Consider the following 24,801-nt stretch of genomic DNA (forward strand, 5'->3'; position numbering starts at 1 on the left):
TGCAAAACCTACAAACTGTCAGAGCTTCTCAAACGAGTTAAAGTCTGAGCAATATTGGAGGAACTGACACCATTCTAAAGCATAATAGCTAATTTTTACATTTTTTTGTCATTTGTAGTTCACGCCCTCAGATTAAACATTCAACAATTATCCACAAAAATCATCCAACAGAAAACGGGCAGTGGGGTAATGAAGTTTTTATTGTTTAAAACTTTCCTTTTCTCTTAAATAGTCTATGTCACACAGCAAAAAGAGAATTTCATGAACTAGATGGCATAAACCCTCTGAGGATTCCTTCACTTTGGAGATTTTTAAAACATAGTGTTCCTTGTTTTCTAGCCCAATATGTGCTCATTGTTCATCTCTCAACCACAATAATAAAATTCTATGTAGTTGTATCTTTACTTGCCTGTCATCTCACAACAACTGGATTTTTATTAAATTCTGTGTAGAAAATGACATTTGGCGAACAAGTTATAGAATATTTCTTTTTGTTTCTTTGATCAAGAGACCAGCACCTGAAACCACAGAGCCCAGTGCCAAACCTTGCAGCCCAGCCGGTCTTACAAATGTCCATTCACAATTTAACTTTTCAAAACAAACCTTTTTTTTCCCTAGTTAACCAAGACAACAATACATTAACTGCAGTAATGGTAAAGTTTCGTTTTTTTAGGTGTGTACAGCCGCTGTTTGTGTGGGATTGGTTTAGTGGGCCCAAAGTTGTCATAGGCTCACATGTCGAGGAGGAGCACCCTGGGGTCCTCCACCACAGACTTGATCTTACGCAGGAAAGTGACGGCCTCTCTGCCATCGATGAGACGATGATCGTACGTCAAAGCAACATACATCATGGGACGGATCTCCACCTACGCAAAAGAAAACACACATTTTGGAGTCTTTTATTCAGTTCTGTCAATAAATTGTTTTAGAAATTTTAGTTTTAAGTGGGTACCACTGGAATTAGATGCAAACAAAGACTTTTTTTTTTTTTTTTTTTAATCTGACAAAAGACAGATTTCTGAAATCAATCTGATTCTAAAACTCAGATTTCACCTCAGGAACCATAAATATTAAACTAGTTTTTGAAGACTTTGTAAAATCAAATTAGTTTTTTACTCCATCCCATTTTAATCATATCTAATTGTGTAGATTTCAGCTAAATGGATCAAACTTAAACCACTATGCTATTATTCTAAAGCAAAGAAATTGTGACTGCACACTTCACAATGTAACTTCAGCAACTAACAATTTGTATTTAGAATCTTATATCAGCATTAAGCATAATGAGCAGGGTTAGGATTACTAACTGAAACATATAACTAAAAAAATATATCACAAATGTATTATAATCACAATATTGCAGCATATAATGTGCATTATGAACAATTCCCTGGACTGCAATAAATTAAGGCTGTGTCTAATATATTTTGAATTTGCTGTTAATTTCTGTTTTTTTCATTAAACTGTGTTGAGTGGAAATAAGGAATTTTATATTTCTCCCAGTAGACATAGCTAATAATAGCAGTAGCTAATAGTAACTAATCATTATCTGGAGTTTAGCGTTGTCAAGTACACCAAGCAGAAAGAAATTAACACTGTTTACTTATTTATCATGAGTCAGAAAACCTAGCCTGGACTGTTATGTGATTGTGCATGAGTGAGCCATAACCATCTTATAATTTTGGTTGTAATAGTGAAACACTTTGGTCAACTGATGCTTTTAAATATGCTATATAAATAAATTTCACACTGACTTCTATGGTTATCACAACTTTCACCCATGTTATCGCACAATGAGATGCAGTCCTACTGGGAACAGTGATCCCTGTGTGTTAGGAGAACCTAAACCTGAATATGACATCACCAAAAGCCTCAACATTTCCCTATTCCAGTGGTCCTTAGTTATTCTGTCATGCACCTAATTGTCACAACAAATTTCATAAAATGAGCTGCACCAACTTCAATTTTAAGTTGGGTTTAATGATTTTTTTATTGTAAACATTTGTTACTTTATTCTGTTTCAAAAAGACAGCCTATTTACTTTGAGCACTGCTGCCACCTACTGACAGGAAGCTTGTCTATCATTCTAACATGAATAAAAACAACTATTAGGGAGAAAAAAAAATCTTGTTCCTATTTGAGAAGTACAGCCTCAATAAAACATGATCAATGACAGAATTAGATAAAACAGATAAACTTTGCTGTGATATAGTCAGCTTCTGTCATTTGTTGAAGCTCAGATTTAGTTTTTTAAATTAGTTACTTAAGGAAAACCTAAAAAGCCTCTGCAGACAATGCAATTTAAACCTTAGTTTTACTGAAAATGGCCAACTAACTCTTCGTCGCAGTAATGACTTCCAAGTTCCAAGTTCAAGGACTGTTTGCATGATCTGCGTGTGGTGTGGCACATTTCTAGCCGTCGATCAAGTGTGAAATCAGCCAACTTTGCGGTGCATCTTTTAACAGGAATTTAAATACCAACCTTGCCACCCACTGCAACAGGCCTGTCAAAGATGCCATGCATGCCCAGAATAGCAGACTGAGGTGGGTTGATTATAGGTGTGCCAAACAAGGACCCAAACACGCCGCCGTTGCTGATGGTGAAGGTGCCTCCATCCATGTCTTCAACAGCTAGTTCGTTTTTACGCGCCTGTGAATGCAGAATTACAAAAAAATAAATAAATTAAGTAAAACATCAAAAGTGAGTCGCGTGGCCGCAGAAAACTGCTTAATAATGAAGTGATGTGAAATCGTACCTTTTCTCCCAACAAATTGATTGCTTTCTCAATATCAGTAAAGTTCATTTCCTCCACATTTCGTATTACAGGAACCACCAATCCCTGACAAATAAATATAGTACACATTTTACTTCTGAAGCAGGTATTTTAATAGAATAAACTCCACTTCTCTTACCTTTGGTGTTGCTACTGCAACACTGATGTCAACATAGTCCCTGTACACGATCTCTTTGGTTGTGTCGTTAATCACTGGAAACACAAATAACATGAATGTTACACAAATTTCTTGTCCAGGATAAATTACAAGTTCTCTCTTCATTTCCATCAAGGTAAAGCTGTTTTCTTGTAAACCACTCGCTCTCACATGCAAGTCAAAAGTTGTGGGTAATCAACGCCGCAGACGATTATAGATCTTTAAAAGGCAGCAACACATCCCCCCCTAGTTTCACTGTGGTCTATCTAAATAGGTCAGGGTAGTCTAGGGGAAGAAAATAAGTTAGGAGTTGGTTTTGAGGTTGGGCAATGAAACTTAAATCTTTTTCTTCACCACACACACACTTGGCCCGCCTTGAAACCAAACGTGCAAAGACAGAGTGAAACATCCACCACAAAGTTAAGGTTTCCTAGTCTTGAAAAGTTTAATTCTGTACCTGCGTTGACAGCAGGTTGATCAACTAGAGCGTAGGCGGCAGCCTTCACAAACGCAGACATGAAGCCCAGCTTGATGTTGTGTTTTTTCAGAAAAGCATCTTTGTAAGCCTTCCTCATCTCGCTGATGTTACTGCGGAAATAAAGCAGAAGTCACAGTGAAACACGGCATTAAGACAACGATGAAGCCTGAAACGGAACGGAGTCTTCGCAAATATGTAAATAAAAGTGGGAATGAAATCTTGAAAAGTATAAATGTTCACGGAAAGATTTTACATGTAAAGATAAAAGTGCATCTGAAAACATAATATTACATAAAAAGCTATTTTATTTAAATAATTTGATTCAAAAAGTGTAACTACGTAACTGGATTACTCTATTAGTTCTTGTAAACAGAAATTCTGGCCAAGTTATGCTTGTATTCAAAATGGAAAGTTAAGTAGAAGGAAAACAATGTGATATTTCCACAGTTTGTGATTATTTGTGGAGACCTATGTCTAGGGGAAGATGAGCAATACTAGACCAAATAATTTAGATGAGCTAAAACCTACAAACCTTCCTTAAGTTGCCTCTCTACCACGCCTCAATAATGCAGAAGGAAAGAATCAGTGCATAAACTGCAGAGGATATGAACTTACTTTAAACAGGCTGACATTTCTGAATTAAAAGTCCTCATTTTTAATTGGTAATATGCAATATTTTAAATTTCAGATAGATTGATTTTTTTTTTTTACATTACCTTTACCCCGTAATCAAAAAATAACAGCAGTAAATGCATAGAATACAGCTGAAACCAGAAGTTTACATAAACCTAACTTTTTTTTCTTTTTTACAGTTTGAAATTAAATCAGACCAAACTTGCATGGACTCTCTTGTTTTAGGTCAGTTAGAATGACCAAAAATATTTCTATTTGTTCAATGACACAGTAATGATTTTGAATATATTAGTCAATAATACTTATAATTGACAAACATATATATACATGTATATATAAATAAAATTCACTAATAATATATATTATTGTCTAATAAAATATTAGTCAATACATTTCCTCTGTATTTGGTAGCATTGCCTTTCAACTGCAATACTTGGGTCAAAAGTTTTCAATTTCTTTCCACAAGCTTGTCATGATAGTTTGCTGCAGTTTTGGCCCATTCCTCCTGACACAACTGGAGGAACTCAGTCACGATTAAAGGCTGCTTCGCTCCCGCATGCATTTTCAGATTTACCCACAACTTCTCCATAGAACTGAGACTTTGAGATGGCCACAACAGATTTGATGTTCTTAAGCCATTTGTAAGCAGTTTGGCCATTTGCTTTGGTTTATTGTCCATTTGGATAAATCATTTCCGCCTAAGATATAACTTTCTGGCTTATGTTTTTAGATGTTGCTTCAATATTTCCACATAATGCCATCTATTTTATGAAGTGCGCCAGCATCCCCTACAGCAAAACAGCCCCACAAAATAATGCTGCCACTCCTATGCTTCCCAGCTGGGCTTACAAAAGTCCCCCTTTTTCCACCAATATAACGATGGTCATTACGACCAAACAGTTTCATATTAATTTCATCATTGTGATGGTTGGACTTTCTCATGTTATATACAAGTTATGTTATATACATCTGTTCAGTATATAACTGAACAGATGAACGCAGCACAATCAGGAATCTGAAAATTGTACTTCCTAAAACTCCTCAACAATCCATGAAGTTATATATTTATCAGAGTACAGTTTTTAATGCAGATATGCATTTCATTGTACATATGGTGGTCATAGAGTCTAGTTGTTCACCAGTTTGTCTCATCTGTAATATAAACGTCGTGCTCTGGTGTTCGTTAAGGTGCCGACTTTCATCTTCACGTGAGAATTGAAGTGCCTGAAACGTTGCCTTTAACCATGATTATTGATTAAAGAGTTAAAATCTGCATGTTTGTTTTGAATTATTGCATTATAAACTCTGTGAACATATATTGTTCATATTATTTAATAATCTTTCTTTAAATAATAAAGAAAGATCATTGTCTTAGCTACATTTTTGGCATGTAGCCAAGAATGAAGCAGACTAGTGAAGCTCCACAGTTCTCTTCCTTACGTCTTGGCTGATTAATTTTCTTTGACTTTCCTATCATGTCAAGAAAGCAGTGTGTTCCAGGTGTGGCATTAGGAGTGAAATTGCTTTGGAGTCCTCTGGACTAGATGAAGAGCTATGCAAGTACAAACCATTTACCACTTCTGATTTTGATGACAAATTTGACATATTCTCTCATCATTGTTGCATGGATTCTCTTGTTTTAGGAGGTAGAAATAATAAGGATAGATATAATTTAGGTAATTGTAACTAACCTAAAACAAGTAACTTTGGTCTGATTACAGTTCAGATGATGAGAAAAAAGCTGTACATCTTTATTCAGTTTGTGGAAACTTCTAGTTTCAATTCTATATGACCTTCTTTCTAATAAATCTAAATGAGGTTCACTTATTCAAATTAAATGATGATGTTAACTTTTTCCCTAAATAATAATTAATGTTTATAGCTCTTAAATAATTTGGCAATACATTTAAGTATTAAATCTGGACAAAGGATCTACTTTTTGATAATGGTGCTGAAGAGAGTGAGGTATACAGCTATTGAAGTTGTTCTACTAATTGTTTCTCTATTGCTCATTTTTCTCTTGTATCTCTCTTTTTAATTGTTTGTTTTCCTGTCTCTAACCCTGTTGTAGCTCTAGGGTTTCTCCGCTAACATAATTAGCCCCTCCCAAGACACAGACTCTCCGAGAAAGGAGAGAAGAAGCGATAAAAATCTTCACTTTCTAGAGCCTGTAAATCTTATTGGGCTGTCATAAAAGCCCATATCAGTGCAGGCAGCTCTTCCACTCAGAGCGCAGGTCTCTGTGGGCCTCTGCAGATGCTCCCGCCTCCTGTTCCGACCAATTCCTTCGGCTCCAGATGAGCCCAGGACTGGGAAGTCTTCCTCCAGACCATCAATGTCAATCCAATTAGGATACACAGAAAACCCTGAATAGCCGAAAGCCGACACCACACATTTGCGGGGAGAAAGAAATCCTCAAAGTGTCCTCTTCAGCACGGGGGGCAAGTGCAGACACTAACGCTTCCTTGTAAATTAATAAAACCTGTTTTAACAATTCTTATCTTCGTTTTAGATGAAATTATGACCAAATATTTACATTCCAGTGTTTAAGAGGATATTGGGTTTCAAAAAGCTTTTTTTATTGGGCAGATTCCAATCTATAACCATTTGTGGAAGTGTTGTTGTGCCTTTTAACATGGGTGCATGCAAACGGCACTTAGACAGGAAGTCTGAATAAATACAAACTACCAAAATGTAGATATGCACAGAAACCAGGATGTGTAAATCTTTTAAGAATTAAAAGTTGACTTTTTCCAATCAGTACTCGGTAAGCAGCAGAGCGCATTTCACATATAATCCAAAATAGCTTTGAGGGTTTAATAATGTAGGTCAACTAATTGAGAATTTCCTACCTCATATCGACCTCGTTAAACGTAGTCAACATAGCACAGGTGTTTTGAGCTTCCTTCAGCCTCTGGGCAATTCTTAGTCTCATGCGGTTCATCTTAACCTACAAAAATAAAGAAACCCCACAGAAAACATTTTTATAGTAAACATCATTAACCTAAAAGATTTCATATAAAATAAAATATCAAGGTGCTCTTTACTCTGCTCTCTGTCCTTGCTGCTTTAGCTCCTCCCTCAGCGTGGGCTGCTGGCGCAGCTGGAGCAGCAGTGGGTTTGATGGCTGAAACTTCAAGACAGAAAAACAATGAAGCAGTCAGCACCTCCAGACGTGGACGGCAAAAAAAGACGCTGACCAAAATGATGCAAAACAATTAGTTGTGTAAGCTGGAGGACACAAATGCAGATGTCAGGCAAATGAGTTCTCACATGACATGGACCGTCTGCCCGATGACAACTAACCTGGTTTGGTGTCCATAGCATGTGCTGGCACAGGTGGCACGGGGGGCATGGTGGTGGGAATGGGCCCCACGGTGGAGGGAGGAGGTGGGGGAGTTGGAGCAGCAGAAGGTGGTAAAGGAGCCGTAGCAGCTTTGGGAGATTCTGGAGCCTTAGCAGCCCCAGCTAAAGGGACACAAAGAAAAAGTGAAGGCAGCTGCTATAAGGTAGTTTCTGCATGCTTCAAACAATAAAAAATATACATATAAAAAAAAGAAGAGTGCATTAAATTAAAACAGTTTTTAAGATCAATATTTACATTTATGTCTTACAACAAATGTAATTTAGCATCCAAGTTACGTTAACTTGAGTAATACCTTAAGGTGTATATCACTATGTCAATTTAATTGGTTTCCGGTTAAGTTTAAGACTCTTCGTACAATTCATAACAATTATGATATGTCACGGTTCCAGGTTTCACTGAAGACCCTGGATTTAAAGCTGGTCATCATATTGTTTTGAATGTTACTGAAATACCTACAAAAAAAACACACACTTTCTTGCCTTTTCCCATCTGTAATGTAACTTTGTCCCCTCCCTCACCTGTTGCTGATCACTGTCATTCACCAGGCAGAACAAAGACTACTAAACTTTTCATCTGTTACAAGAAACACATGAGGTGTTCTGGAAATACTTCCAATTGCAAAACAAAGAAAGCTATTAGATCATGTTACATATAGCCAATTTAAATTTCTGAGGTAATATGACAATGTGGTATTTTTATAGACTATACTATGAATATCTAATGGTGACCCAGGTTTTATTCCATCCTGTTTATTAAACACATAATCTTGTATGACAAAGAGGCTAGGGCTGGATAATATAATTGATGTTTTGATTTTATTTCCCAAAAACTACAACTAATTATTTGCTTCAGAGCTGAAATTTAAAATGTAATCTAAGAACAGGTATAAAAACAGATGTTTTTATGTTCTAAAAGTGAAATTCAATTTATAATTATTTTTGTAGGATCAGAGACTCTTTCTAAGCCTGGATTTTCATACCTCCTTTTTTAAGCTTGAAAAGTGGTGTTCCTCCTTCGACCTTCCCCCCATCTGGGACCAAAAGCTCCTCTATCACTCCTGCCGCAGGAGAGGGAACCTGCACTGATGTCTGAGAGGATGAAAAATACTCAAAAATCCACTAATAGTGTAGGGCTACCTTGAATGATTATCATAATTGATTAGGGTCAATTATGACGGTCAGCTTAGTCAACACATACATGATACTCTGCTTTAACCCTGCGCCATTAGATTAATTTTACATAATCCTGTTTTAATTAAAAAATATATATATCAAATAATAATAAAAGGAATAAAATTTAAAGACAAACAAAAAAAATACATAAATGCAACTGATATAAATTTTTTTGGGATATATTACAGTAGCCATCATATTTTAAATAAAGTGTGTAACAGAAAAAACTATTTTTGGTCATTTCCACTTCACTCAAATTGTATATGACATTCAAACATGCCAAAAGGCATATTTCCTGCAATTTATAAATAACGAAAGGGCAGCTTTATATAATTTTCTCTTATTTGATTTATCACTCTGCATGTGTTTTAGTGTCCTTACAGTGTTTAAAATGTTAAATGGTATGAAACAAATGCTCATGATTTATGCCAAAAGTAAAATACAATTCTTTTGGACGTTTTGCAAGACAAAAATGCTAGTAAAAGCCCTGATTTGGTTGCTATGAAATTGATGCTAGGATTCTTAAGTGTCAATAAGTTTGGTCAGCAGTTCATTACACCTACAAAACAGAACTTATAAAGTGAAGTACAAATTTGCAGATTTATAACATGACCTTAACAGAAATTCCAAAGAATCAAAAGTAAATTCATTTACTTGAAATTTACCTTATCTGTTTCAATTTCGCACACCACCTCATCCTCAGAGACAGAGTCTCCAACAGCTGTGGAACACATAACCTTGCATTAGTGTCTGATAGCCTCTGAAAAGTGAGTAAAATAGTCTTATGAAAGGTGTTACCTTTCTCCCACCTTACATCCCCCTCTGTGACAGACTCTGCAAATGCAGGAGTCTTGACTGTGATAACTTCATCTCCTAAGGAGTAAAGTCAAAAGGAAAAGGATTATCTTCATACATCAATCATTGCATTTTATGTTCAGACAAGTTTAAAACTGGTGGACAAACAGATTGCATACTGTAAGCTACAGATGTCCTGAAGTACTGGACTTGGAAGACACTGGAACGGGGATTATATGGTCTGATGAGAAAGAAAAACAAGAATAATGTAGACACAACTCTACATTTCTCATTTAAATAAATTATAATAAGTCTTTAAGTTAGTTTGTAAATTGAGAGTCACTGCTGAATGATTATTTGTCAGTCTGACATAAAAATAGATTCATGGTTAGCAGCCAAATATTACTCAATGAAATATTGCCTGCTCCAAGGCATATCTGTCATGTCAAACATGTTCATGACTTTGACAGTACATCCTTTTTTAGAGGGAGTAAACAACAATGTACTTACACATTGTTGTTTAGAGTTGTAGGATGGCAGGCTGATAGAACTGAAAATAAATAGAAAAACCATGTAAACAACATCTTACATGTATGTGGTCAGCCTATGGTTCAAGCAATAACAAAGCATACCTGCAGTGGCCCGACGAGCTAACACATTATTTCCCTGCAAAAAAGATACAATCTAGTCAAAATACCTGCAACTTATACATGTGACTATGTATAAGTCATGCCACAGTTACTATGTCTGCATGCCACAGTTTTAAAAAGTTATACAAATGTGCCAAACTGATTGCATTAAGAAATCTTCCTCAGAAGACTGGGGACTACGCATTACTGTGCAAGACAGGATAGAAGTGAGGTGCTGCGGGTCAAAAGTCACTTTTGCAGGTTAACTTTGACCTTTGACACAATCGATATTATTACTATGTAAAAGGTTTTTCTAAGTTTTTTTCATATTAAATGTAAGTTTAATATGGATACCTTATCAATAAGTGCAAAATAATATTTAGGTTCGAACAATTGGATTAAATCCTGAGTATATGTGTGAAACTATAAACACACCGGCAATAAGCCTGGACTGAAAGTGACGAGTTTACATTGCCGCCGGTCACACTTACACATTAGTTGGAAAACTCCCCAAATATTCAAATAATTTGCGTTCACTCACAATATGACCTCAGCCTAATGACAGCTAAGTGCATTAGCCAACATTAGGGTATTTTTTTTAGCTTTGGATTGTTAGCATGTTCCACAGGGATGCGAGAATATAATAAAACAACCTCACACGAATATTAAATAGCCAAGTCAAACATCTCCAGTGTTGATATCCACATATTAATGAGGTTTGCAGTATTGGTTTGTGCTGACAAGTGTCACCCTGTCCTTGGCTCGCAATGTTCCGGCCTAGCCGTGGCCTAAAGCGGGGGCAGCTAATGCTAATGCTAGCACGGACAGAGCTGAGCGCACAGAAGCTGCTGTTTCTCCGCAGCCAGAAGCAAGCAGAGCTAAGCAGCAACCGAAGTTGGTCAATTTTGTACCTACCTGACGGATGGCAGAGAGGGAGCGGCCGAAATTCCTGGTGAGACACCGGGAATGGGATAACATGGTAGCTGTGTGACAGCAGCCTGTCAGCGGAAGAGGAACTCCGGTCACACCGATGAGACAGACTGGGCGCGGGCAAGAGTCGAGGAAGCTGCGTGGGATAAACCAAGTTCTCAGGCTGAAGGGGGGACAGGGCGAAAAGCTTACCATTTCCAAAAGAAATTGTGTTTAATACCCATAAATAATAATCAGTTGGTAATCTGTAAAACATTATTAGCTGATTGAAAAATAAATAAATAATGATTAGCCTATTGTTAAGTAACATTATAAAATTGTACATGTCACTGCTTCATTGCGTTGCACAAGTATTGATTTTAAATTGAAACGGAAAATACTTTTTTGTTATTTATATCCCTAAGAGTTATTAAATGTTGTCATAACTCATATCATCCAAATAGCTTCAAAGAGTTGTTGATGGTGATTCAGTGGGCAATAATTATCTGCAGTAGCAGTCAGTCTGACAACAAAAGGCCTCTGACTGAAGACTTGGTGACATGACATGCTAACAGCTCCATATCAGACAATAGCAGAGACAGTATTCAACAGTAATAACAAGTTTTAATTATACCATCAGCTGTAGACAATCACTCCTAGACCACCTCATTTGCTTTTGCCATACCTTTGGCTGTATGATTGCCCGGCAAGGAGAGGCTGGAGTAGAAGAGATGGTCTTTGCTCGCTATGAACAACAGAAGAGATGATTTGAACTTCTTCCTTTTCTTTCGTCTCTTAAGTCCTGCTCGGCATCCATGAAACCTCCTTCATGGATGCCTTCATTGTGTCCTATTGCAGGAATTATTTGATCTTTTGAGGTGCTAATCGGGTAATCACAGTTCCAATATCTTGTTGCCAAGATTAAGCATTATTACAACTGTCCAAAAGTAAAAGAGTAAGAGCAATAATCCTTCTAGCTGCACGACAACCAAAACCAGAGACAAAAATTATGAACAGAAGTCTACAAAAACAACAAATCAGAACGAAAATAGTGGAGTATGTTACTACCATGAGCGGTAAAATTAATTGTGTTACCTCCCATTTAGCTTTTTTTTTTTTTTTTCACAAATTTGCAACATACTGATACAGACTTAAAAATTAGATTCCATGGGATAGTTTAACATAAAGCACTGCTTAATTGTGAAGGATTACACATAGCAAGTCTTTTCAAGCTATATCATATAGCTTTACACATATAGAATCTGAATTTAATTGGCAATTCTTTGCAAAAAAGAAAAGTTGTTGCTCAGTATAGTTGGATCCAGAGCGTCTGTGAACATGCATTTTTCAGCCTTGCCACAAATTATGAATTGGATTATATTGATTCTTATTGCGCCACATGAATATGCCATATGATCAGGCCTGGAGGTGCCCAGATTCAGTCCTTAAAAAACTTTCTCCAACCTTTGGATGCATCCCTTCTCGAACACTCTTGAATCAAATTTCTAATTTCTCTCAGCAAAAGCATCTATCAGGTTGTTCATATTTGCATCAACTCTCACCAGTTTTCCTATCCCTGTAAAAAAGAAAACATCCCAACAGCATGATGCTGCCATCATCGTTTGTCACCATTAAAGATTTATATCAAAATATCTCAACCGATAACAAAAATGAGTTGCAATGTGACTTTCAAATGCAATCACTAAAGAGAAGAAAATACAGCACATTTCTAAGTGATAATGCCAACGTTGGTACTGTTTGGGGTTTTTTTAAGTGCAAAGTATGTAAAACTCCAAAGTGTAAAGATAATTTTTCACAGTACAGTTGACTTAAATAGCAACATACTTTTTTAAAAAACTGTTTGATTTGCTGAATTGATTGTGAAATGATTTTATGCTAAAAGAAAAGAGAAGGCTGCATGTTTCAATTGTAATACCTGCTTTTCTAATTAATCTTTCCTGTCTAACACTGAATACACAACTTCAATATTGTTTACATTTATTTTCAAGTAATGTTTTCTTTATTTACATATTTTAAAAAAATAATACTAAGTGACCTATATCATATTTTACAGACACGACTCTATTTGAGTCTCTTCCAAATGACTTTTGAGCTTGATAAATATTAACGGTCGATATTAATAAGTTTGTGCACATCGACTCATTTATTTGAAGTTTGTCATCAGATTTCAGTCCGTCATTTTTAAAACAACCCCAGTCATATATCTCAGGTGCAGGAGTATCTTCTGGTTGATGAGACCCTCAGACCACCTCCCTGTGTCTGCATGGCCACGCCCCGGCTTTGATGCATCGACTCCTCCGCACTCCCCGCAGTCAACTCGCAGTCTGCGCAGGCCATCAGCTCGGCAGCACGTCCCAGCGCAACAGGTAAGGTCCCATCAGCGCCGCTGTGAACCAACCCCGGTTGGGCTGTACACACGAATAAATATGGTAAAGTGAATGCATGCAACTCTCTTCGCTTCTTGTAATTCCGTGCTTTTTAACACTGTCGTTGTTACATGTTATTTGTACTGAAAATGTTGCCACTAGTTTATAAGATTCTTAATACATTGATGACGTGCTTACTTTTTTAACTTTTGAATTTAGTTTTGCTGTCCATTTGAAATCACCTTTTTTAAAATCAATCATTTGAATTTTCTTGGCAGATTTTTGTGTATTTTTCATTAAAACGTTTCAGATTTTCTGCAGCTGAACTTCAATTTAAATTTTTATACATATTAGTATTATTAGCCTTCTGATATGTCAACAAATAATAATACTTTTACTACACCTAATCTTCAATTAGAATTAATTCCAATATTGTATTCTATTATAATTATTAACCTGTTGCTTCTGCTCCTACAAGTAATAATAATATTAATATTAATAATAGAAATAACAGTAAAACCTATCACTAAAGCTTGCTAAAATCTCACATTTTGTTTACTGCTGCTAGCAAGACAAGCTGATTTACTTGCATTAGTCTAAATAAAAAGAGATATCTTAATTTATAATTCAATATTGCTATTTTTTTGGCAATCAATAAAATAAATGGCATCTTTCAGTTGAATCCACTAAAAATAAGATACATTGTAATTTATAAGTTCCGAGATTGATGTTTCAAAATAATTTAGAATTTTTTTTTCCTATTACCATTAAAAAGGTTTCCATACTTATTTATTACATGAACACAGAGCTTTTTATCACAACTTTCTTAAAAAAACCAATTAATCTGGATTTCCCTTTAATAAAGTAAATTCATTTATATCTCATAATTTTCATTTAGATTCTTCTTGCTGCTGTGTTGAATGTGTGGTCTGCGGCTCTCGTGAGAGCTCTTCTTTGATTCTTTCTGTAAACCATTATAACAAACTGAGAATGAAAAAAATTCAAACATTCCTTTATTTAAGACATTTCTTTAGTAATTTCTTACTTTTCTTTGCTAAACTGAAGAAATTTAAAAAGTTTTACACACTCTTTCAGATTGCATGTTGCACAAAGATGAATGAGCCTGCCGTACAAATATGCAATGCATGTAGATAATTTTGTATTTAAAGGCTGTGGAGAGTTTTTGAATTACAAAGTGGGATAAAGGAATATAAAAATGACAAAGGAGTTAAGAACGATAAAACTCTATGTATATGATGTGAAAAATGCTTTTGTTAATGCAACCCATTTTTCAATTATTTTCATCTTAAAATCTGTGTCTTGTCCATTCAAATTCTTTGACATTTGCAGTGTGACGATCGGCAGCGAACATGAACCTCAGTCTTCCTGACCAGACCATGCACAGCTCCAGTGAAAGCTGCCTAGAGGACGACAAACCTGAGGTAATTTTGCCCTGCTTTCGTAGAAACATGTACGAAGAACCGCTGGCCGCCTACTCAAATGGATCCATCATCTCTCAGCTCCTCAGGAAGACGATTCACAATAAAAGGGCAATAGATGACAATCATTTTTACCTCTCTAATTCTGTGGCTGCTGCTGACTCTGGTCAAGAGGACCAGAGCAGCATCTCCTCGAAGGACAGCACAGTCGAGGCCATTTCCCCAAGTGATCATGTCTCCACGGGAGTCAGCCCAGAAGAAGATCACCCTTTGCCCGATCACCTGCAAGCCAAGAGAGCTAGAGTGGAGAACATTATTAGAGTCATGGCTGGCTCTCCCAACAGCAGGCAGCACGGTGATGGGGAGCGGTGCGACACAGATGCCCGAGAAATGAGGGAGGCCAGAGAATCATGCAGGGAGAACAAACGTAAGCAAAGGTTGCCTCAGCATCAGGAGCACAATACCATGGGATGGCAGATGAACAGAAAGCCTGGAAGCAGCTGCAATGATAACTGCAATACCAAGGAAGAGGAATGCCACAAGCTGAAAGAGCAGCTGCACAGCATGCAAAGGCTTCTGCGTCAACTCCAGGAAAAGTTTCTGCAAGTTTACAGCCAAGAAGATCCAGAATTTGTTGTGAGAGAAGCTGCAGGAGCTGACTCTGAGCATGACATCATAGGAAAAAGCACAGACGCATGCTACATAAGCCCCGAAGAGCATTTGGAGACAAATAACAGTACAGCAACATCAAACTGTAATGACAGAATCAAAGCAGATAGTTACCCGATGCACCAAAGAGAAAGTCAGAACCTTCAGGAAACCTTGAAGCAGGAGCTCTCCAAAGCAGTTAATGATTGCATCGACAAGGTTTTCAAGAAGGTGTCCTCCTCCACAGACATGGACATATCCCACCAGCAGCGTGTGTGTTCTACCCCAGAGATACAGATCAGCCTGGGTGCAGACAGGAAGAGCTTGGCCCCTGATCACTCACAAGCCGAAGAGATATCAAAATCCAGATCATCAGAGCTCTGTGAGAGCTCGGAGGCTCAAACCTCACAGGACCAGACAGAAGCACTTTCACTAGTTGTTCGCAAGCCCCCAGTGACCCAAGTGAGCTCCGTCACTCCAACAGTGAAAAGGCCGTACCCCGTTCATCAAACGCCTTTCCAGTTCAGCTACGCGCCCCCTCTCCACGAGAGCCACATCCTGGAGCACCTTCTGAAGTACGGGCCCCACTCCAACTTTGGCACACTCCCCTGCATGCCCCCTTCAATGGACAGGACCTCCCCGGACTCAGTGGACCTGTCCTGGGACGCGGTCGCTATGAGATCCAAGGTGACATCCAGTCACTTCGGCCACCACCATCGCCCCTCCTCCATGGGAGCAGTGGGAGTTGATGGTCTTTGTCTGCCCCATGTCAAGATGGAGAGCGGCGAACTGCAGAGCCTGGCTGAACGAAACCCCTACATGTCTCTCAATATATCCTTTGGTTCCAGAAGGTTGAACTAGAGCAGCTTTAAGTTTCGTGATTTACAGTGCCTTGCAAAGGTATTCACACCTGTTGATCCTTTTTACATTTTCTCACATAACCACAATTTTCAAAATTATTTAATGGGACTTTTTGTAATATACACTTTAAAAAACAGTGTCTAAAATTAAAGTAAAAGGAGAGATAGATTTTAAATTAGAAAAAAATAGACAACTACAAACTGTTGCGTTGATTCATATACAACCCATCTGAGTCAATACTTGCTGGACCTTCTTTTAACTTCTGTCTATATGACTTTAAGTTTCATAGAGACAGGAGTTCTCTATGAAGAAAAAGTGAGATTTACATTTTTTTCTTATTTGTTAGAGCTCAAACTTTGTCAAATCAGTTTAGAGTGTTTGTCAGCAGCAGATTCAAGTTAATTGGATTTAGGACTGGACCGGATGTCTTACAGTTTGCTTTCAACAATAGTTTCAATAATGATAGTCTTCCATAAAGTTGGATTAGAGACAACCCACTGGGGCGACTGTGACTCAGTGGGTCGAGTCCTATAATCAGAAGGTTGTAAGTTTGATGTGCCCCTGGGCAAGGCACTTAGCCAAGAGTTGACTATTGATCTGCATATTGGTGTATAAATGTGTCAGTGTTTGTGAATGTGCTTTGAGTAGTCAATATAACTGGAAAAGCACTATATAAGTTTATTTAATGGTTGAGTTGTCAATAGATTGCCTTACCTGAGCTGTGGATCCCTGCAGCTCCTCCAGAGTTCCCTCTTTACTGCTTTTTTGATAAATTTTTGCTGCTTCTTTGATCACTTTTCTTCTTGCTCAGCCTGTCAGTTTGGTGCACTGCCATGTCTTGGTATGTTTTGCAGATGTGTCGTACATCTTTTAGTCTCAGATGGTGGAATGAAGTGAGCACTGTGTGATGTTCAAAGCTTCAGATTTTTTTTAATAACCCAGTTCTGCTTGAAGTTCTCCACCACGTCCTCCTGGACCTGTCTGCTGTTTTTGCTGGCTGTCATGATGCTGTTTGTTCACTAATGTTCCACAACAAACCCGTGAAACCATCACGTAGCAGCTGGACTTATTCTGAGATTTAATTGTAATCATTTGGAGGATATGAATTAATTAGATGGCTTCTATAGAACATTGGTTCTACTGACTTTTATTGTGGGGAATCGCTGTTAAGAGGGTTTGAGAATAAATGCACACTACATTTTTTTAAATTCTATTTATTAAAAAAAATAATTTGTTAATCACTCATAATTAACTCTCCTTCCTTGAATTGTGATGAAATGTGAAAAATTTCAAGATGCAAAAATTTTTCTGTCAGGCACCAGGTAGAGCCTTATTTCACTTTTTTAAAATTCAGCAAAAATACAATCATAGTCATATGTTTGGTTTTTTATGTGAATTATTGCAGTTACAATTGGAAAGCTACTTTTATATATATATATAATTTCACCAAATGGCATGGCTTTCTATCAACATATTATATTTTACATGGTTGCAGTTTGGAGAGCTTGATGCCACCTGTTTACTTAGGAGAACATATGTTAGAAAATTCCATATGCACAATATTTTCCCTTTATTTAGACCAGGCTTTCTATTCTTTTAGTGCATCCATTTGAACAATTGCTGGTCGAGGTTCACTTCAACGTGGGCAGTTCCAGCAACAAACTTCAAGGAGAATTTTCCCTTTGATCTTGCTAACCCCACAGAAAATTATAGCATCTTCTTTAATCTGAGCAGAGTAATGACTTTAAGTCTAGAGAAAGACAAATAAAAAGGAATACAAGGCTTTGATAAGAATTGCCGGGAACAAAAGCCAATTTTTCAAAGGCAGAGAAAGCTTCAGTCTCTGTTTCAGGAAGCATCAGTTTTTTTTCCCCTCAGACTTGAAAAGGTGCAGGATCTATTTCTCCATCATCAGAGTGATAGGGGTGCTTCTAAAAGGTCACATGTGAGTGCTGGTGGAAACCACAAGTGCTTCCCAACCATAGCACTTGAGCTCTTGTCTTGAGCATTTGTTGTTGAATACATTTGATGGAAATTGAGAAGAAAATAACAGAGTTAGTGTTGTGGACCAGAAGAACATTCTTGTTTTGCTTTGTTACTTGCATGATCATTTACATGAATTCCAATGATCACTGGAAAATACATTTCTTAAAGTCTCCTCAAAAATAAAATATATTATCTTCAATATAATCCCGGAGGTGATGAGTTTCGTCTATGGTCGTATTGCCAAGGATTTAGAGAGGTATATTGCGTGGTGCCTTTTAGGATTCACTTTATCTTTACAGTGCAAAGAGCTCTGCTCCTCTTTGAACAATGCCACATAAATTTTTCATCCATACTTCCTTATTTCAAAGGCATGGTTCCCTTATAAATGTGAGGTGTTGTGACCCGATAAGAGATATTATGACCTAAAGGCAGTGAACTACATAGGAAATGGTCAGAAGCACCTCCAGGAGAAGAACTTCTGATATAATTGCATATGTTTCATTTACATTGTTTAATTAACTAAATTGAATTAGGCACTCATCTTTATTAGATCTGTGACAATCATGATATTTTAAAAAAAATCACAGTATAATAGAATAAACATCAAATTAATGTTAAAATTAAAATAGAATATATAATTTAATCAATTTTATTTAAAACAGCCATGTCAATAAATATTCCAACTGCCTAATGCTAAATTTAGTTCAGAATAAGCTTAATGTTTTTAAATGCTCTTCATTGAACACAAAACAAGTCTAACAATCTGTTTTTATCTGGTTATTTAATCAGGTTATATCTGCTTGATTAGCTTGTCAACTGTAGTATTAAAGCAGAGTAGCCTCAAGAAGAGTAGTCAGATACTGAAAGCTACAGATATTGTTTTATAACCTAAACTTGTGTCAATTTCTCCACAACTTTATCCCTGTCCTTTCTACCCTCCGTCTTGAGCTTCATAACCGTATTTGTCATCTAATGTCGTCTAACAAACCTCAGAGGCCTTCACAGAAAATCTATGCTGAAATCTATGCTGGATATATGCTGAAATTAAATTGTACTAATTTAGATTAACAAACTAATTGGGTAACTTAGATATCAATTACTTTATTTATTGCTTAGATAACTTTCAAATTAGATTTTTAGTTATGGGTATCATAGTGATGGGACTTAAACACATATGAACAATACAAATTTCATGTTTCTTTATTTGTTCAAATGTTAAATGTAAAAATTATGCACTGCTTTGTATCGGTCAATCATAAAAAAAACTGTATATAAAAGACACGGAAGCTTGTTTTTTGTATCTTGTTAAAATACAGCATAGAGAAAGAAATACTTTTTTGCGAGGCACTGTATGGTCTACATGCTGACATTTTGGCCACTTTATTTAATAAAAAAATAGCAACATATGCTGTCTTAAAGTCCCCCTTCCCACTTGTATCTAACAATCAGTGTCTCCTTTCAAAATATTTCAACACAAGCTGTCTTAACTTCTAGGCATGAAGTGCTTGGCTCTCTAATTAAAAATCCCTAATCTAATTTGTAATTCTGTTTTGCCAATAAGCGCAAGTTAGGGTCATTATTGACTTCCAAGTTAATGCCGAGCTGTTCTTTAGCGAAATCCAATTTGGCCCAAGATGGAGGCAACACGATCCTCTGGTCCACTATCACTTTGCGCCGGATCCTGTCGTTGACTTTAATTGTGGGTTTTCCTTAACACCAACTTGAACATCCAGGAGGGCCTCACTCCAAGTCATCTGAAGAAGGCAAAGCTCATGTTCTTCTACACCCGCTACCCGAGCTCCAATGTGCTGAAAACCTTCTTCCCTGACGTCAAGGTAAAATGCTTACAAGTAGAAAAAAATATAGATATACAGAATAATTGTCCTGCTATTTAACCTCCAGTGTCTACCTGTCAGTGTGTGTTTGTGATAGAAATAATCAGCAGTGTGTCGGAGGAGAGAGACAAAAACCGCAGAGGGTTTAAATAACAAAGCCGCTGATCTGCTAGTTTGTCCTGGGGGCAGAGGGAGATACAGGGGCATTCTCTCTTGGAAAAAAAGCCTCTCCAGTCAGCAAATGGAGTGACAAAGGACTCTCTAGGCAAGGGATTGCTATTGAGTGTCAACACAGAGTTGGTATTAGAGACCTTTGCAGATGCAACGAGGCGGTGATCTGGTACTAAACACAACATCCTGTGTTTTTTTTTGTTTGTTTGTTTGTTTTAGGCCTTTCTGATATTTTCTTTTAGCTTTCTGTCATCTTGAGTTAGTTTTTTTCTTCCTTCATTTTACCTGGACCATCTCCTTCAAATCTCATCAAAAACATCTTCCAGCCCTCTCTTCTATTACCTATTCTATCTCATCTTTGGGATCTCTGAGCCGACGCGGGCCCCTGTCTCTCAGTCTGCGCTGACCCTCGGGTCAGAAGGGGGGGATGCTGCTGGTGCTGCAGCCCTGCGAACGTCTCCTCCTTGCTTGCAATCCAGTGGTGGGAAGTGGCAACGGACAAAAGGGCACATAATCCCAGTGTCTGAATCCATCCTATCAGCCGAGTCAATGAGAGGGAAGCTTCCTTCTGTCCTTATGTGCTGCTGCTTTCTCATCCGCCACAGCAGACAGAAGAAGCGTCTTTGATGCCTGCCCAGCCTTTAGGCATTTTTTTTCTTGTCTTTCTGGATGATGAGATAGAATAACAAGACTAATGTCAAGATTGAGTTTAAAAACACAACCCTGACAGATGTTGTTTCATTCATTGGTGGGAAAAGATCAGAGCAATTAATATTTCTCCCTGACTGACCGTTTGGTGGCATGTTGTCCTCCAAGTACGGTGAATCTAATAAGTGTGCAAACCTATGCTGAAGACTTTTTGAAATTTGAAAAATGTTTTACAATCTGTACAAATAAACTACAACATTTTAGGGAGTACAATACAATTTATTTTGCAGTTTTAAATTTTAGTGTGCCACACTCCAACTGCAAAGACTTGTTAGCGCGAGACTTTCTGTTGCAACGCAGTCAAATTAATTTGTTACTTCACCCCCTCAATTTTTTTTTTTTTATTTTCCAGTTCAATCGCTGCATCACCTCTCAGCTGATCAAGTGGTTCAGCAACTTCAGGGAGTTCTACTACATCCAGATGGAGAAGTTTGCACGCCAGGCCATCGCTGAAGGCGTCCATGATGTCAAAGATATTACAGTCAGCAGGGACTCTGAGCTCTTCCGGGCGCTGAACATGCACTACAACAAAGCCAACGATTTTCACGTAGGTGTCACTCACCCGTCATCGCACAGTTATGTTGTGGCTTCTCTTGTATGACTGTTTAAGAAAGTTTTATTGTCCAATTGTTTTTTTTTTCTTCTTCAAAATATTAAATAGTGATTAGCACCTCTAGAGTGAAGCTTATCTTGGTTGAGGCTTTTGCATTTGAATGTTTGATTTCTCTGGTACATTTATGTCCTTTTCACAGTCCTGAAACATGAAAATTAGGTTAACTGAAGATTCTACACTGGATATACATCCAGCATGGCTATTTTTCTTATTTGTCCCTGTGTTGTCTCTGGGAGAGACGAGGGACTTCCCTGGATCTCTGTAACACCACCCACTGTGACCTTAAAGCACAGAAAATGGTTGGATGAAGCAACATGTGAAGAAGCACATGTGACCAAACATGTACACATGGATCAAATAGCAACACAATGTAGTGCATGATTACGAAGTGGAAGGAGAAATATGCAAATAAATTTAGAAGTGTGTGGCAAGGATCTACATTGAATATTTTATGTATATCCACTTTTTACTGCAAGACAGCTGCAAGTCCTCTGGGGCATGTTTTTACCATCTTTACACATATAAGAACTGAAATTTCAAAACAAACTTGGATTCTACTTCATGAACATGTATTGCTCTAAACCACTCCATAACTCTGGCTGTTTGTTTATGTGAAAAGGTTCAAGGAATAGAAACACAAATCAGTAAATATTGCATTGGTTGCATGTCTGTGCACATGTTTGACTGTGTTGCTGACCTATTTGTGTCACACTGCACCTGTGGCTGGCCAGCCTTTATTGGCATTATCTAAACTCCAGAGTGACGCTTTATCAAACTGTGGGAAGAGGAAGCCACAAAATCCTGCTAAAACAACTCAGGATTAGAGAGCCCGCACGCCTGAGTGGGGCAGAGATTGCTACTGATGCGGAATGCTGAGAAAGATGCTGTGGATTCCGAGGGAGAAGGCTGTGTGGTGGGAAAGGGATGGGAGCGTTTTCTTTACCTTGGGACCAAGACATTCCTTTCCCAGGGATGCTTTTGTGTCAGGAGATGAGGGAAAAGAAAAATAACTTATGCAAACAATTGTTGTCTGAACTGACAAGTGGATGGGAAACAAGTGCTGAGTTGAGGTTCTTTCCCTTCATCCTTTGCATCTAAACTTTAATGGATTCTGTTGTAGTAGTTGTAGTCCTACCGCAACGATTTGTTTTACTCATCATTAACCATGCTTTGATCAGGATACACACACTTAGATCTTTATACATTTTCAAAATTTTTTACATATAGAATTGAAAAAAGTGTGGCTTGCAAATACATTCAGTCCCTCTAAATCAATATTTTGTACCTTTACATGGCATAATAGCTGCAAGACTCTAAAATAATTTGGTACAGATTGAATAGAGAGTGCCTGCGAACGTCATTTTTCAAGTGTTGATGCAGGCTCTCCCTTGGATTTAGTTATGGACTTTGATTGGGCCTCTCGAACACATGTATACACTTTGCTCTATTATAAACCATTATATTGTTGGTAACATCTGCCCTACTATCAACCTTTTTTCAGCTTTTAACTGGTTTTCTTCAAGGATCCTCCTGTATGCAGCTCCCTTCAGGTTCCCTGCCCTTGCAGAAAAGGAGAATCTGTATGGCATGATGCTGCAACCAGTGTTTAGTCATGAGAAATGTATTTTCAAAGTAATGTACAGCATTAATTTTCCTTCACATTATTTACATCTCAGCCAAAGAGTTCTGTTTTAGTTTGTTGTAAGCACAGCAGCTTCATTCACATGTGTGCTGTGTCCAATACATTTTTTGAGGCAAGACGTTGTTTTTTTTTTGTTGTTGTTTTTTTGCATATATCCTGCCAACATGTTAATCCACCTTCACTGTGAATCTATGCAGCTCCTCCAGAGTCACAATAGCCATTTGGTCTGCTGTATGACATACACACAGAGTATCAATTAAATGAACCCTGAAGGTAGTGTATTGCCCTGGATTTTTATTTAGGGGTGTCAGAGTGAGGAGCTAATATTTTTCTATTATTTATTGCTATGTTTTGTTGCTTTAAACTTAGCATAAACTCTTAGACCTTAATGGTAGTTACTTTAGGTTCACGAAAACAAGAATTTATAATGAAAGAGACTTTCAATTGAAGGTTAATGATTGCTGTGTTGCTTTTGTAGTATCTGCTCATAGAACAAAGAGAAAAACTCCCTTTCATCAGCTTGAGTGTTTGAAGAAATGCTCTACAGGTCCTCATTTCACATATTTAGGAGATGCAAATATGAATCCGTTTTGTAGCAAAGCATTACATAAAAACTTCTTCAACACTGAGATCCACTCATAATTTAACCTGCTTTGGTTTTGTTTTCTAGGTTCCCGACAGGTTCCTGGAGGTCGCTGAAATCACCCTTCATGAGTTTTACAACGCCATCTCTGCCACCAAAGATTCAGACTCCTCGTGGAAAAAGGCAATTTACAAGGTGATCTGTAAGCTGGACAGTGAAATCCCAGAGGAGTTCAAGACATCCTCCTACTTATAGATTTGTGTTTTGGAAAATTGTACAGATGAATTTTGATTTGTTACTTGATGGTATTAGTTCATTTCTTGTAGTGTAATTTAGTGAGGTGAAATATAGTTTAAAAGTGATTTCAGAGGAAATGGATCCCTAATGTGAAATGTTATGCTCTGCTTTCTTAAAATTAGAAGATAAAAAAGATAATGTTTGCTTTTTTGTTTTGACAGTTTGTGTGTTTGTAGCTGCGTAAACAAAATGCAAAGATGTAATCAATCATTATGTAGATTTTTACCAGTCAATATGGATAACTGTTTGGTTTTAATTTTATTCCAAAGCTCTGCATCTTGTGTAAAGAAACATGAAGTGCTGGTTTTCTGTTGCATAATTTATTAATGTTCTGTCTGTACATTATTAGCCCGTCTGTTTAGTGTTTTATTGATTAAATGCAAATGATGTGTGAAGGTAAAACTCTTGTCTTGTAAAGAACAATCATATTTCGCAAACAGGCATTTTACTGGATGATTTTACTGAAATTAAAAATGCACTAAGTTATAAAGCAAAAACAATGCTATAGTTTTATTTTGAGAAATATTCCAATGAGCACATATTTAAATGTTTTATTTTTGCCTGAAAAGGTGTCATGAGTGCTGCTGCCGTTCCCCTAAGGTGCCTCTAATCCACGTCCAACAGCCAGCTGTTAAACATTCCCCGAACTATGCCGTCCACATTGTTCACCGGAGCCAATTCAAGTCAACTTTCTAAGGCCTGCATTCATTGTGCGGC

At 37.3% G+C, this 24,801-nt stretch overlaps 2 protein-coding genes across 3 annotated transcripts; one reads left to right on the plus strand and one right to left on the minus strand.

Moving 5' to 3' along the window:
* Positions 1–182: 182 nt before the first annotated feature.
* Positions 183–11,084, minus strand: dlst (dihydrolipoamide S-succinyltransferase). Its single transcript, XM_028000589.1, has 15 exons — positions 10,921–11,084; positions 10,009–10,042; positions 9,887–9,926; positions 9,556–9,617; positions 9,380–9,454; positions 9,247–9,302; positions 8,389–8,497; positions 7,349–7,510; positions 7,090–7,175; positions 6,895–6,992; positions 3,389–3,519; positions 2,914–2,987; positions 2,757–2,840; positions 2,483–2,650; positions 183–866 (listed from the first exon to the last, which is right to left on the minus strand). The coding sequence occupies exons 1-15, from the start codon at positions 10,981–10,983 to the stop codon at positions 732–734; spliced, it is 1,377 nt and encodes a 458-aa protein (XP_027856390.1). The 5' UTR covers positions 10,984–11,084; the 3' UTR covers positions 183–731.
* A 2,080-nt stretch (positions 11,085–13,164) lies between these two features.
* Positions 13,165–24,551, plus strand: prox2 (prospero homeobox 2). 2 transcript variants are annotated; one of them, XM_027999880.1, is made up of 6 exons: positions 13,165–13,301; positions 14,652–14,743; positions 14,822–16,219; positions 19,963–20,070; positions 21,302–21,496; positions 23,875–24,551. In XM_027999880.1, exons 2-6 carry the CDS (start codon positions 14,672–14,674, stop codon positions 24,040–24,042), a joined length of 1,941 nt encoding a protein of 646 aa, XP_027855681.1. In that variant the 5' UTR covers positions 13,165–13,301; positions 14,652–14,671; the 3' UTR covers positions 24,043–24,551. The 2 variants fall into 2 exon arrangements, with proteins under 2 accessions (XP_027855681.1, XP_027855680.1); XM_027999879.1 differs by having other exon boundaries at positions 14,652–16,219.
* Positions 24,552–24,801: the final 250 nt, after the last annotated feature.

The sequence above is a fragment of the Xiphophorus couchianus genome, chromosome 19 (genome assembly GCF_001444195.1).
Source record: "Xiphophorus couchianus chromosome 19, X_couchianus-1.0, whole genome shotgun sequence".
In the NCBI taxonomy this organism is placed as follows: Eukaryota; Metazoa; Chordata; class Actinopteri; order Cyprinodontiformes; family Poeciliidae; genus Xiphophorus; species Xiphophorus couchianus.